Consider the following 15,277-nt stretch of genomic DNA (forward strand, 5'->3'; position numbering starts at 1 on the left):
GAAAAACGATATGAACATTAAACCAGTTTATCTTCTCTCTGCTCTTCAATTCGTTTGACAGTGTGACCTAAACACTTATTTTTTTACATGCTGCATTGATTTTTACATCCTGTTTTAAAAACACTCCAAAAATTTACCAACCAAAAAAAGACGCTCCACCCAGTTATCCTCCGCGAGTCATAAAAATAGATCACCATAACACCTCTTCGAGTAGTAAAAATAGGCCCGCTATAATAGCCATCTGAACAGATGAGGGCGGCTATTAATAACGATTCTGAAAACCCAAATAAATTGATTGAACAGATTTAATATTGACATAATTTGTTCCAAATGAATTCAATCAACTTATTTGGATCTCATAATCGTTATTTCAAATCAAGAAAGTTGAAGCATGATCAATGCTCGTAATTCAAACACGTAGCAAAAGTAAACAAAAGTATACAATGCGTATAGTCAACTATTATAACAATTGTAACACAAAAGCTCAGCGAACCAACTTTCTTCTTACCGTAGATGACTTTGGCTCTCGGCCTCGTTGTCATCATTAATAAGCAGCATCCAGTTGACTAATGAGTGAAGATGCAGCATCTCAACTGAGTCCTGGTAGTTGGCCTCGATTGACTTGTGTTCACTCAGCCAGTGACAGAGCAGCACATCCAACAGACTACTTGACCTCTCCTTATCAAGTCCATGCTCGCTGAATACTTCTATGAGACGGTCTGAATTCACCTCGCCTTTCAGCACTAAAACTCACAATTTGTTAGCCATGGATCATTGGGCAAATTGGTTTCAAACGACAGAGCGGTTGGCTTCTTCAGTAGCTAGATGGGGCTTACCGAGGCTAGCTTAAGCTTAACTCAGAGAGGGAGAAAAGGAGTCGAGAAGGGGTGCGGGCATTAGAAGGGGGGCCTAAACTGAGGGAGGTTTGGAGCGGGAGAGGACTGAGTGGGTGTGTCAAGCGATTGGGGGGGGGGGGTGGTACGGTTGGGAGGGCTGAACGAGAGGGGGGTCGAAACCGCTAGGTAGAGGAGGACTGGGGAGAGGGGGGTGATTCAGTGGTGGGAAAAAAGGGGGGATTGTGACTAAGGGGGTACAACTTTCAAGATTATAAATCGCTCTATGCACCATGAAATTGTCTCTTCAAAAGTTCTGGTGAATCAAAATTCTTAGAGACTGGTTAAGCGTAACGCTCCAAGAGCACTTAATGCCCTTCGCGTTACCTGTTAATCCCGTTTTTGAGGACGAAAAGTCAAATGGGCCAGACGAACAATTGGTCAGGCCAAAAATTGCATAAAAAGACCACAGGACTAATATAATTGCTACAAACTTCATTTGAGATCAATTTTAAAAACGTCGGGCGAATTACTCTCAAACAACCGGCGAGCGGTTGGCTTCGTCAGTAGCTAGCCACGGTTTAATGAGGCTAGCGTTAGATTACTTGAAGGGGAGTAAGGTGAGCTCAGCGCGGGCACAAAAGCGGATTGGGGGACCAATTTGCGGTGCACTGGGTGGGTGGGTGGGTGTGTGGGATCAATTTCTAAGAACCGCTCTTCACACCATAAGTTAAGTCTCAAAACAGTTTCTGTTAATCGCATACATGAAGACTAGTGGGCTAAAAGGCTCTAAGAGAACTTTATGCAAACTGGGCGTTACCTCTTTATCCCGTTTCTGAAGACGAAAGTCAAATGAGTCAGACGAAAAATCGGCCAAGCGAAAAATTGCATAAAAGAGACAAACAGGATTATTATATCTGCTAAAAATTGCTTTGAGAGCAATTAACAATGATTTCCTAAAAAGTGCTTGTGAAGTCATTTATGACAGAAACATTTCTACTAAAACTCATTGTTAGTGAGAATCAGAGATGACGACATTACGCCACAACAGCAGCTGAAGTGGGGCATCAACAAGAGAGAGAGAGAGAGAGAGATAAAACGTGAACGAGAAAAAGAAGAAAGAAACCCCAACCGACAGAGAGAGAAAGAGAGATAGGAATATTTTACAAGATGCGATTCGACTGTGCAACTTGTATTTTTTCTAGCGATGTTACAAAATTATTCATAAAAACTCAAAAAGGCAAAATTAAAAACGAAAGTTTTCAACCTCGCAGTAAAAAAAACTCAAAACCTTTTTTTGTCTCGAAAGTTTTGTCAAGTAACCCATCTCCAAGACTTCGTTGTCCAGTAATGGTCGCTAAACTCGGAAAAGTACAAAAAAATTCAAAAAAGTAGGAAAAAATGAAAATTTGAACAAAATCTAATTAAAATACAAGACACTAATATCTTAAGAACCATTTCATTGTCTCAAGAGACTATCTACAATCCCCGTTTCAAGCCTGAAAAAGATTCACTAAATTCGTTATATTGAAATCTTGAAAAACATTACATTACAACTATAAACTATGCAGTAAGATATTATCAAACCCTAGAGGAAGTTCCGTGGTTTTTGAGGCTAGAGTAACCAAAAAATGACATAACTTAAAAACTTCAAATTGCAAGTTTTATAAAAAAAACTGGTAAAACTTGTGACATTAAAAAGTTGAGAATTAACCCATGACCAACAAAAATTTACCAGTAACTTATTATCAAACCCTAACGAAGGTTTTTTGACCCTTGAGGCTCAAAAAACATGAATAATGACTATAAATATCAAGTTGGAGAAAAATTGTAAAAATATCAAAAAATGCTGAAATTCGTGATGTTAAAATTTTGCAAGACATTCTAAAACATCTAAAAATTATACCGTTACCTATTTTCAAATCCTGGAGGAGGTTCATTGGCTCTTGAGGCTGAAAAAAGAAAAAAACAACAAAAACAACAACGACAAAAACAACAACGACAAAAACAACAAAACAAGACAAAAACAAAACGAAAAAACGACAAAAATTCAAAAGAAAGTTCTATCAAAAAATTGCTGAAATTAGTGACATTAAAAATTTGAAAAACTATTCCACGCCCAAGAAAATTTGTCAGTAACTTACTGTCAAACCCCTTACGAGTTTTCTTTTGCCCTTGGGTCTGGAATGACCCGAATAAGAAAAATAAATGGAAGAATTTTTAAAAAATTGCACGTTTGTCAAAAAAGATGGTGATATGCTGAGAAATTGCACGTACAAAAATTGCACGTTTTGTCAAAAAAGATGCTGATATGCTGAGAAAATTCGCGATGTTAAAATGTTGAACCCATTCCATTACCACTAGAAACTATGCAGTAATCTATTATAAAAACAGAGAAGCTTTCTTGACACATAGGGTTCATAAAAACCAAAATTGTCAAAAATTTTCAAAGATTGAAAAAAATTGTGCAAAATAATATAAACTTGCGTATTTTTAGCGAGCGGTTGTTCGTCAGTAGCTAGAAACGGGGGGATGCACCGAGGGCCGATGAGAGGGGAGGGGGGTAGGTAACACTGGGGTGGGGGTAACAGCGCGCGGAGCGGTGGTGGCGGCAATAATGGGGGTCAACAGTGGAGGGGTCTTCAACCTCTAAGAACCGCACTTCACACCATAGGTATAAGTCTCCAAAACAGTTTGAGCTGAAACAGAGCTGAAAAGCTCTAAGAGCACTTAATGACCACTGGGAACTACCTGTTTACCACGTTTTTGAGGACGAAATGTCGAAAGCGTCAGACCCAAAATTAAAAATTGCGAAAAAGGCGAAAAATCGCATAAAAACGACAGGACTAATATAATTGCTACAAACTTCGTTTGAGATAAATTTAAAAAAAGAGCCCCTAATCAACTTCAGCAGATTCATTAAATTATATAATTACAGATTAGCGGAGCTCTAAGAGTGGCGCTCAGCGACTTAATGCTCTCTGGGTTTTGCCATTTTATCCCATCTTCGAGGAAAAAAGTCAAAACGGTCAGACAAAAAACTGGTCAAGCAAAAAATTGCCTAAAAAAGACCGCATGACTAAAATAATTGGTTCAAATCATGTTTGAGAGCAATGAAAGAATGCATCTCGGCCTATCAATTCTTATCATTGCTATTCTGCAGCTACTTCACCATTAAGCAACACAATGACAGGATTTTCACAGATTTTCATAATTAAAAAAGGGGTTTGCATAATTAAAACATAATTTACATATTGACCATATTAGTTTCTGCAAACCGGATACCTGTAAGGCTCTACGAGGACTGTTCAGGAAATTAATGCCCTCCCGGCTTTACCTGATTATTCCGCTTCTGAGAATCAAGGTTGGGAATGAAAGAACAGAGGAGAATTGAAAAATATTTCTTTACAAAATATTTTAAAATGCGCTTTACTTTGATCGGATTTAGTAGTAAGAAATACTCCTGTTTCTTAATGAGAAGATAGAGGCACTAGAATCAATTCCAAAAAGCATAAGAGATAATAACAAGACTTATAAGAGAGGCTGTAGAAACCTAAAAAATGTCAAAAAAAATTCAAAAAACTTGAAAACAGTAAAATTGCAAGTTTTATTTTAAAAATTGCCAAAACTTGGGAATTTGAAAATTTGAAAACTAATCTATGGCCAACAAAATTTTTCAACTAATTATCAAAACCTAACGTAGGTTTTCTGGCCCCTGAGGATCAAAAATCTGAATAATGACTATATATCAAAAAACTGAAAATTCAAGTTTTGTCAATGAAAATGCTAAAATTCGTGAGGTTAAAATCTTGAAGGACAATCCATTACATCTAAAAATTATACAAAAACCAATTGTCGAACCCTAGGGGAGGTTCATTGGATCTTGAGACTAAAACCTTACAAACAACAGAAAAATTAAAAAAAATTGTCAAATTCGCTAAAATCTGTGATATTAAAAAGTTGAAAACTAATCCATGGCCAAACAAATTCGTCAGTAGCTTATTATCAAACCCCTAAAGAAGTTTTCTAGCCTCTGGGTCTAGAAAGAATCGAATAAGGGAAAATAAATGTCAAAAAATTTGAAAAAAACTGCAAGTTTTGTAAAAAAAAAGCTAAAACTCGTGATGTTAAAATGCTGAAACCATTCCATTAACACTAAATACTATGCAGTAATCTATTATTAAACCATTAACTCAATTTCAAAAATTTCCAAAAAGCATTAAAAGTTGCAAATTAGTATAAATTTACGTTTTTAGCAAGCGGTTGTTCGTAAGTAGCTAAACACGGGGGGGGGCACAGGTGGCTGATGAGGGTTGAGGCAACAGTAGGGTGGGGGGAACAGCGCGCAGCGGGGTGGTGGCGGCAATAGTGGGTGGGGTCATCAGTGGAGGGGTCTTCAACCTCTAAGAACCGCCCTTCACACCATAAGTATAAGTCTTCAAAACAGTTTGAGCTGAAACAGAGCTGAAAGGCTCTAAGAGCACTTAATTCCCACTGGGAACTACCTGTTTATCGGGTTTTTGAGGACGAAATGTCAAAAGCGTCACACGAAAATTGGTCAAGTGAAAAATCGCATAAAAACGAAAGTTTTCAACCTCGCAGTAAAAAAATCTCAAAACCTTTTTTTGTCTCGAAAGTTTTGTCAAGTAACCCATCTCCAAGACTTCGTTGTCCAGTAATGGTCGCTTAACTCGGAAAAGTACAAAAAAATTCAAAAAAGTAGGAAAAAAATGAAAATTTGAACAAAATCTAATTAAAATACAAGACACTAATATCTTAAGAACCATTTCATTGTCTGAAGAGACTATCTACAATCCCCGTTTCAAGCCTGAAAAAGATTCACTAAATTCGTTATATTGAAATCTTGAAAAACATTACATTACAACTATAAACTATGCAGTAAGATATTATCAAACCCTAGAGGAAGTTCCGTGGTTTTTGAGGCTAGAGTAACCAAAAAATGACATAACTTAAAAACTTCAAATTGCAAGTTTTATAAAAAACTGGTAAAACTTGTGACATTAAAAAGTTGAGAATTAACCCATGACCAACAAAAATTTACCAGTAACTTATTATCAAACCCTAACGAAGGTTTTTTGACCCTTGAGGCTCAAAAAACATGAATAATGACTATAAATATCAAGTTGGAGAAAAATTGTAAAAATATCAAAAAATGCTGAAATTCGTGATGTTAAAATTTTGCAAGACATTCTAAAACATCTAAAAATTATACCGTTACCTATTTTCAAATCCTGGAGGAGGTTCCTTGGCTCTTGAGGCTGAAAAAAGAAAAAAACAACAAAAACAACAACGACAAAAACAACAACGACAAAAACAACAAAACAAGACAAAAACAAAACGAAAAAACGACAAAAATTCAAAAGAAAGTTCTATCAAAAAATTGCTGAAATTAGTGACATTAAAAAGTTGAAAAACTATTCCACGCCCAAGAAAATTTGTCAGTAACTTACTGTCAAACCCCTTACGAGTTTTCTTTTGCCCTTGGGTCTGGAATGACCCGAATAAGAAAAATAAATGGAAGAATTTTTAAAAAATTGCACGTTTGTCAAAAAAGATGGTGATATGCTGAGAAATTGCACGTACAAAAATTGCACGTTTTGTCAAAAAAGATGCTGATATGCTGAGAAAATTCGCGATGTTAAAATGTTGAACCCATTCCATTACCACTAGAAACTATGCAGTAATCTATTATAAAAACAGAGAAGCTTTCTTGACACATAGGGTTCATAAAAACCAAAATTGTCAAAAATTTTCAAAGATTGAAAAAAATTGTGCAAAATAATATAAACTTGCGTATTTTTAGCGAGCGGTTGTTCGTCAGTAGCTAGAAACGGGGGGATGCACCGAGGGCCGATGAGAGGGGAGGGGGGTAGGTAACACTGGGGTGGGGGTAACAGCGCGCGGAGCGGTGGTGGCGGCAATAATGGGGGTCAACAGTGGAGGGGTCTTCAACCTCTAAGAACCGCACTTAACACCATAAGTATAAGTCTTCAAAACAGTTTGAGCTGAAACAGAGCTGAAAGGCTCTAAGAGCACTTAATTCCCACTGGGAACTACCTGTTTATCGGGTTTTTGAGGACGAAATGTCAAAAACGTCACACGAAAATTGGTCAAGTGAAAAATCGCATAAAAACGAAAGTTTTCAACCTCGCAGTAAAAAAATCTCAAAACCTTTTTTTGTCTCGAAAGTTTTGTCAAGTAACCCATCTCCAAGACTTCGTTGTCCAGTAATGGTCGCTTAACTCGGAAAAGTACAAAAAAATTTAAAAAAGTAGGAAAAAAATGAAAATTTGAACAAAATCTAATTAAAATACAAGACACTAATATCTTAAGAACCATTTCATTGTCTGAAGAGACTATCTACAATCCCCGTTTCAAGCCTGAAAAAGATTCACTAAATTCGTTATATTGAAATCTTGAAAAACATTACATTACAACTATAAACTATGCAGTAAGATATTATCAAACCCTAGAGGAAGTTCCGTGGTTTTTGAGGCTAGAGTAACCAAAAAATGACATAACTTAAAAACTTCAAATTGCAAGTTTTATAAAAAACTGGTAAAACTTGTGACATTAAAAAGTTGAGAATTAACCCATGACCAACAAAAATTTACCAGTAACTTATTATCAAACCCTAACGAAGGTTTTTTGACCCTTGAGGCTCAAAAAACATGAATAATGACTATAAATATCAAGTTGGAGAAAAATTGTAAAAATATCAAAAAATGCTGAAATTCGTGATGTTAAAATTTTGCAAGACATTCTAAAACATCTAAAAATTATACCGTTACCTATTTTCAAATCCTGGAGGAGGTTCCTTGGCTCTTGAGGCTGAAAAAAGAAAAAAACAACAAAAACAACAACGACAAAAACAACAACGATAAAAACAACAAAACAAGACAAAAACAAAACGAAAAAACGACAAAAATTCAAAAGAAAGTTCTATCAAAAAATTGCTGAAATTAGTGACATTAAAAAGTTGAAAAACTATTCCACGCCCAAGAAAATTTGTCAGTAACTTACTGTCAAACCCCTTACGAGTTTTCTTTTGCCCTTGGGTCTGGAATGACCCGAATAAGAAAAATAAATGGAAGAATTTTTAAAAAATTGCACGTTTGTCAAAAAAGATGGTGATATGCTGAGAAATTGCACGTACAAAAATTGCACGTTTTGTCAAAAAAGATGCTGATATGCTGAGAAAATTCGTGATGTTAAAATGTTGAACCCATTCCATTACCACTAGAAACTATGCAGTAATCTATTATAAAAACAGAGAAGCTTTCTTGACACATAGGGTTCATAAAAACCAAAATTGTCAAAAATTTTCAAAGATTGAAAAAAATTGTGCAAAATAATATAAACTTGCGTATTTTTAGCGAGCGGTTGTTCGTCAGTAGCTAGAAACGGGGGCATGCACCGAGGGCCGATGAGAGGGGAGGGGGTTAGGTAACACTGGGGTGGGGGTAACAGCGCGCGGAGCGGTGGTGGCGGCAATAATGGGGGTCAACAGTGGAGGGGTCTTCAACCTCTAAGAACCGCACTTAACACCATAAGTATAAGTCTTCAAAACAGTTTGAGCTGAAACAGAGCTGAAAGGCTCTAAGAGCACTTAATTCCCACTGGGAACTACCTGTTTATCGGGTTTTTGAGGACGAAATGTCAAAAACGTCACACGAAAATTGGTCAAGTGAAAAATCGCATAAAAACGAAAGTTTTCAACCTCGCAGTAAAAAAATCTCAAAACCTTTTTTTGTCTCGAAAGTTTTGTCAAGTAACCCATCTCCAAGACTTCGTTGTCCAGTAATGGTCGCTTAACTCGGAAAAGTACAAAAAAATTCAAAAAAGTAGGAAAAAAATGAAAATTTGAACAAAATCTAATTAAAATACAAGACACTAATATCTTAAGAACCATTTCATTGTCTGAAGAGACTATCTACAATCCCCGTTTCAAGCCTGAAAAAGATTCACTAAATTCGTTATATTGAAATCTTGAAAAACATTACATTACAACTATAAACTATGCAGTAAGATATTATCAAACCCTAGAGGAAGTTCCGTGGTTTTTGAGGCTAGAGTAACCAAAAAATGACATAACTTAAAAACTTCAAATTGCAAGTTTTATAAAAAACTGGTAAAACTTGTGACATTAAAAAGTTGAGAATTAACCCATGACCAACAAAAATTTACCAGTAACTTATTATCAAACCCTAACGAAGGTTTTTTGACCCTTGAGGCTCAAAAAACATGAATAATGACTATAAATATCAAGTTGGAGAAAAATTGTAAAAATATCAAAAAATGCTGAAATTCGTGATGTTAAAATTTTGCAAGACATTCTAAAACATCTAAAAATTATACCGTTACCTATTTTCAAATCCTGGAGGAGGTTCCTTGGCTCTTGAGGCTGAAAAAAGAAAAAAACAACAAAAACAACAACGACAAAAACAACAACGATAAAAACAACAAAACAAGACAAAAACAAAACGAAAAAACGACAAAAATTCAAAAGAAAGTTCTATCAAAAAATTGCTGAAATTAGTGACATTAAAAAGTTGAAAAACTATTCCACGCCCAAGAAAATTTGTCAGTAACTTACTGTCAAACCCCTTACGAGTTTTCTTTTGCCCTTGGGTCTGGAATGACCCGAATAAGAAAAATAAATGGAAGAATTTTTAAAAAATTGCACGTTTGTCAAAAAAGATGGTGATATGCTGAGAAATTGCACGTACAAAAATTGCACGTTTTGTCAAAAAAGATGCTGATATGCTGAGAAAATTCGTGATGTTAAAATGTTGAACCCATTCCATTACCACTAGAAACTATGCAGTAATCTATTATAAAAACAGAGAAGCTTTCTTGACACATAGGGTTCATAAAAACCAAAATTGTCAAAAATTTTCAAAGATTGAAAAAAATTGTGCAAAATAATATAAACTTGCGTATTTTTAGCGAGCGGTTGTTCGTCAGTAGCTAGAAACGGGGGCATGCACCGAGGGCCGATGAGAGGGGAGGGGGTTAGGTAACACTGGGGTGGGGGTAACAGCGCGCGGAGCGGTGGTGGCGGCAATAATGGGGGTCAACAGTGGAGGGGTCTTCAACCTCTAAGAACCGCACTTAACACCATAAGTATAAGTCTCCAAAACAGTTTGAGCTGAAACAGAGCTGAAAAGCTCTAAGAGCACTTAATGACCACTGGGAACTACCTGTTTACCACGTTTTTGAGGACGAAATGTCGAAAGCGTCAGACCCAAAATTAAAAATTGGTAAGGCGAAAAATCGCATAAAAACGACAGGACTAATATAATTGCTACAAACTTCGTTTGAGATAAATTTAAAAAAAGAGCCCCAAAAAAGAACTTCAGCAGATTCATTAAATTATATAATTACAGACTAGCGGAGCTCTAGGAGTGGCGCTCAGCGACTTAATGCTCTCTGGGTTTTGCCATTTTATCCCATCTTCGAGGAAAAAAGTCAAAACGGTCAGACAAAAAAACTGGTCAAGCAAAAAATTGCCTAAAAAAGACCGCATAAATAATTGGTTCAAATCATGTTTGAGAGCAATGAAAGAATGCATCTCGGCCTATCAATTCTTATCATTGCTATTCTGCAGCTACTTCACCATTAAGCAACACAATGACAGGATTTTCACAGATTTTCATAATTAAAAAAGGGGTTTGCATAATTAAAACATAATTTACATATTGACCATATTAGTTTCCGCAAATCGGATACCTGTAAGGCTCTACGAGGACTGTTCAGGAAATTAATGCCCTCCCGGCTTTACCTGATTATTCCGCTTCTGAGAATCAAGGTTGGGAATGAAAGAACAGAGGAGAATTGAAAAATATTTCTTTACAAAATATTTTAAAATGCGCTTTACTTTGATCGGATTTAGTAGTAGGAAATACTCCTGTTTCTTAATGAGAAGATAGAGGCACTAGAATCAATTCCAAAAAGCATAAGAGATAAAAACAAGACTTATAAGAGAGGCTGTAGAAACCTAAAAAATGTCAAAAAAATTTCAAAAAACTTGAAAACAGTAAAATTGCAAGTTTTATTTTAAAAATAGCCAAAACTTGGGAATTTGAAAATTTGAAAACTAATCTATGGCCAACAAAATTTTTCAACTAATTATCAAAACCTAACGTAGGTTTTCTGGCCCCTGAGGATCAAAAATCTGAATAATGACTATATATCAAAAAACTGAAAAAAATTCAAGTTTTGTCAATGAAAATGCTAAAATTCGTGAGGTTAAAATCTTGAAGGACAATCCATTACATCTAAAAATTATACAAACACCAATTGTCGAACCCTAGGGGAGGTTCATTGGATCTTGAGACTAAAACCTTACAAACAACAGAAAAATTAAAAAAAATTGTTAAATTCGCTAAAATCTGTGATATTAAAAAGTTGAAAACTAATCCATGGCCAAGAAAATTCGTCAGTAGCTTATTATCAAACCCCTAAAAAAGTTTTCTAGCCTCTGGGTCTAGAAAGAATCGAATAAGGGAAAATAAATGTCAAAAAATTTGAAAAAAACTGCAAGTTTTGTAAAAAAAAAAATGCTAAAACTCGTGATGTTAAAATGCTGAAACCATTCCATTATCACTAAATACTATGCAGTAATCTATTATTAAACCATAGTTGAGGTTCCTTGACACCTAGGGCAAATAAAACTCAATTTCAAAATTTTCCAAAAAGCTTGAAAAGTTGCAAATTAGTATAAATTTACGTTTTTAGCAAGCGGTTGTTCGTAAGTAGCTAAACACGGGGGGGGGGGGCATAGGTGGCTGATGAGGGTTGAGGCAACAGCAGGGTGGGGGAACAGCGCGCAGCGGGGTGGTGGCGGCAAAAGTGGGTGGGGTCATCAGTGGAGGGGTCTTCAACCTCTAAGAACTGCCCTTCACACCATAATTATAAGTCTTCAAAACAGTTTGAGCTGAAACAGAGCTGAAAGGCTCTAAGAGCACTTAATGCCCACTGGGAACTACCTGTTTATCGGGTTTTTGAGGACGAAATGTCAAAAGCGTCAGACGAAAATTGGTCAAGTGAAAAATCGCATAAAAACCGACAGGACTAATATAATTGCTACAAACTTCGTTTGAGATCAATTTAAAAAAAGAGCCCCTCATCAACTTCAGCAGATTCATTGAATTATATAATTACAGACTAGCGGATCTCTAAGAGTGGCGCTCAGCGACTTGATGCTCTCTGGGTTCTGCCATTTTATCCCATCTTCGAGGAAAAAAGTCAATACGGTCAGACAAAAAAACTGGTCAAGCGAAAAATTGCATTAAAAAAGACCGCATCACTAAAATAATTCCTTCAAATCATGTTTCAGAGCAACGAAAGAATACATCTCAGCCTACCAATTCTTATCATTGCTATTCTGCAGCTACATCACCATTAAGCAACACAATGACAGATTTTCATAATTAAAAAAGGGGTTTGCATAACTAAAACATAATTTACAAATTCTCCATATTAGTTTCTGCAAATCGGATACCTGTAAGGCTCCTAGAAAACTGCTCAGGAATTTAATGCCATCCTGGCTTTACCTGATTATTCCGCTCTTGAGAATCAAGATTGGGAATGAAATAACAGAGGAGAATTGAAAAATATTGCTTTACAAAATATTTTAAAGTGCGCTTTACTTTGATCGGATTTAGTAGTGAGACAAACTCCTGTTTCCAATTTTGAAGATAGAGGCACTAGATTCAATTCCAAAATGCATAAGAGATAATAGCTAGACTTATAAGAACAAAGTTCAAGTAGCGGGCACCTAATAATGGGCTTTATGCGTTTATCCCGCTTACATTTCCGCTTATTTTTATGAAACATTTTATAGATCTTATCAGATTGCCTACTGATTTCAAGCAAAAGTCGAAAAGGCGGCAAAATGAGGTAAAGCAAAATAAATTTTTGTTCCACGAATTGAAACATAGCCGGAAGAATTCCGGAAGCGGCTCGAATTGTCAAACTTTACAAAGAAATCCGTGATTGCAACTGAAACCATTATCTTTTGTCCTAAAACACTAACTCTACTTCACCAGAATTGATTACATAAACATAGCCGGCCGGAAAATAGCCGCAAGACTCTTGTGGCCCTCCATGAATTGAAGCAACTAAGGAAATAAGACAGACAGATTGACCAAGAGTCTTTTAATAGACCACTAGACTTTTTGTTTAGATTAGGACTGGTTTTTCGAGACACATACGCTCTATAAGGAAAAAGTCCCAAGGGAGCTTTTTCAAAATTGAATTTCAAAATCAAAAACTCAAGACTAATACTCAGCAATTATGGCATATAAGTTTGGCACTACTTAGAAGCGCACTATTAATTTTTAACTAGTAAATGTTCATAAATTTAAAGTTCCATACGTTAGTTAAGAAGTCACGCACCCAAATTTTAACTGCGAAGCTGTAGAAGTCACTGAAATTATTGAAAAAGTCAATTCCAAGAAGTCAGGTCGTAAGAATCATGGATGGAGACAACGAATTAAAAAACATAGCAGGACAAGTGCTGACTTACAGTTCAAAAAACGTTCATTGACTAAACAAAAGACGACCTAGTTGGACTATCAGTGAACTGGGAAAACCATTTATAAAAAAATCAGCTAAAGAAATTTGAAAAACAAGGCCAGCAGATTGCCGAGAAAATTTAAATATAGACGGCAGATTGCCGGAAAATAGCCGCGATAGACGCCTGGGGCCTTCCAGGAATCGAAACAACTAAAGAGATTAGATAGACAGATCGACCACCAGTCCTTTAATAAAACACTAGACTTTTTGGGTTAGCTTTGGACTGTCATTTTTATGAGACACATAAGCTCTATAAGGAGAGAGCCCTAATAGGTATTTTCAAAATTAGGATTTTTTCCCCTTGTGCCCCCTCAGCTTAGTCTGCGCATATTATTTGCACCCCTCAGATGAACCTGCAATATTTATTACATAAGGTCTTTCTATGTAATGGCGCGTGCTCTGTAACTGGGAGGCGCATAACTTACTGGGAGCACAAACGGAGAAGATCCCAAAATTAACAATCAAAATCAAAAACTCAAGACTTTAATAATCAGGAATTAGGGCATATATGTTTGGCACTACTTAGATGCACACTATTGACCTTTAACAAGTAAATGTTCATAAAATTTAAAGTTCCATAAGTGAGTTCAAAAGTCATTTTTTTGAGTGAGATAAGTCATTGAAACAGTCAATTCCAAGAAGTCAGGGTAAGACGACACAAAAATCGGTTAGACGACGTAAAAATTAGGAGCGCTATAATAGCCGCCTGGAATTGACGACGCGGCTATTAAAAAAAAGAAAATCAATGTCAAAATGCCCCATGTGAACAAAAAACCACTAGCGAGAAAGCGAATTTTTGTTCAAACACTGTTTTCTCACTCTACTTTAAAATTAGAGTTAAAAAAGTTCATGCCGCAAAACCACTCGCTCTTTCGCTCCACTTCCTGTTTCGGCGTGACCAAAATCACTACTCCAATTTGACTTCAAAATTCATGACCAAAATCACTACTCCAATTTCACTACAAAATTCATCCCTCTCAACGCCTTGTTCAATATTATTGTTCCGACCCACTTTAGTGGGGGAGGAACTATATATTAAAATGGTTTTTTGTTCAGTCAATTTTGGCCGATCGACATTCATTTTAAAAAGCTGTGAGTGGTTTCATGAAAATGTGTGAACAGATCTTAAAAAAGAGCGCCCCAATACAATTCAAATTCTTTGAATTGTAAAAAACCACGATATCCTCAATAATAGCCGCTATCGCTTCGCAACAATCTACACCACTTTCACCACAAAAAGAGAAACTGCAATATAGCTCCATTTCTATTAAAAGTTGCCATCCGACGATCACATTATATTAGATAATCATAGGGGAGGCATTTTAAGTACACACTTGATATGTGCTATATATTGGCGTACCTGGGAAGTAAAGAAAAGAGCCGAGCATCGCCTTCAACTGGGTGGTCAGATTCCTTTTGGGTCCAATATGCTCTAAGTGCCACTCGAGTTCACTTTCTTCTTCTCTTGCTTCAAATAGAGGCAAGAACTGATTCAGAGGTACAAACGCTTCCGAATCCATCACGCGGCTCCGCAATTGATCGGCTCTGTCTTCCTCCTCGTCTTCTCGATTGGATTCGAACATGTTGAGAACCAAGTCTTCGCTGAATGTGGAGTGAGATAGTAACTGCAATTGTTCTAGAAGCTCACTGGCATCTATTCGTGTCCCAAGGTCCTCCGACGACTCATTATACGAAGTTCCTAAATTACAATGACCAGATTTAGGCATCCAATAGTTGACACAGAAACCAATTTCATAGCCCATTTCAAAGAAGTATTCGTTAATTGAAGGTCACGTCGTTTTCTTGAAGGGCAAAATAGACTGTTCCAATTTAAAGAGTGG

At 36.3% G+C, this 15,277-nt stretch overlaps 1 protein-coding gene across 2 annotated transcripts in view; it reads right to left on the bottom strand.

Annotated features, from left to right (window-relative positions):
- LOC142339654 (rab3 GTPase-activating protein non-catalytic subunit-like) overlaps positions 1–15,277 on the bottom strand; it is a 57,939-nt gene that overhangs the window by 12,460 nt on the left and 30,202 nt on the right. For both annotated transcript variants that reach the window (XM_075389847.1, XM_075389846.1), the window contains exons 8-9: positions 14,797–15,135; positions 509–743 (exon numbers count right to left, since the gene is read on the bottom strand). In XM_075389847.1, coding sequence (XP_075245962.1) covers positions 509–743; positions 14,797–15,135 — 574 coding nt within the window. The remainder of the gene's footprint in view (positions 1–508; positions 744–14,796; positions 15,136–15,277) is intronic.

This window comes from Convolutriloba macropyga, chromosome 5, assembly GCF_964194025.1.
Source record: "Convolutriloba macropyga chromosome 5, txConMacr16.3, whole genome shotgun sequence".
Taxonomy (NCBI): domain Eukaryota; kingdom Metazoa; phylum Xenacoelomorpha; order Acoela; family Convolutidae; genus Convolutriloba; species Convolutriloba macropyga.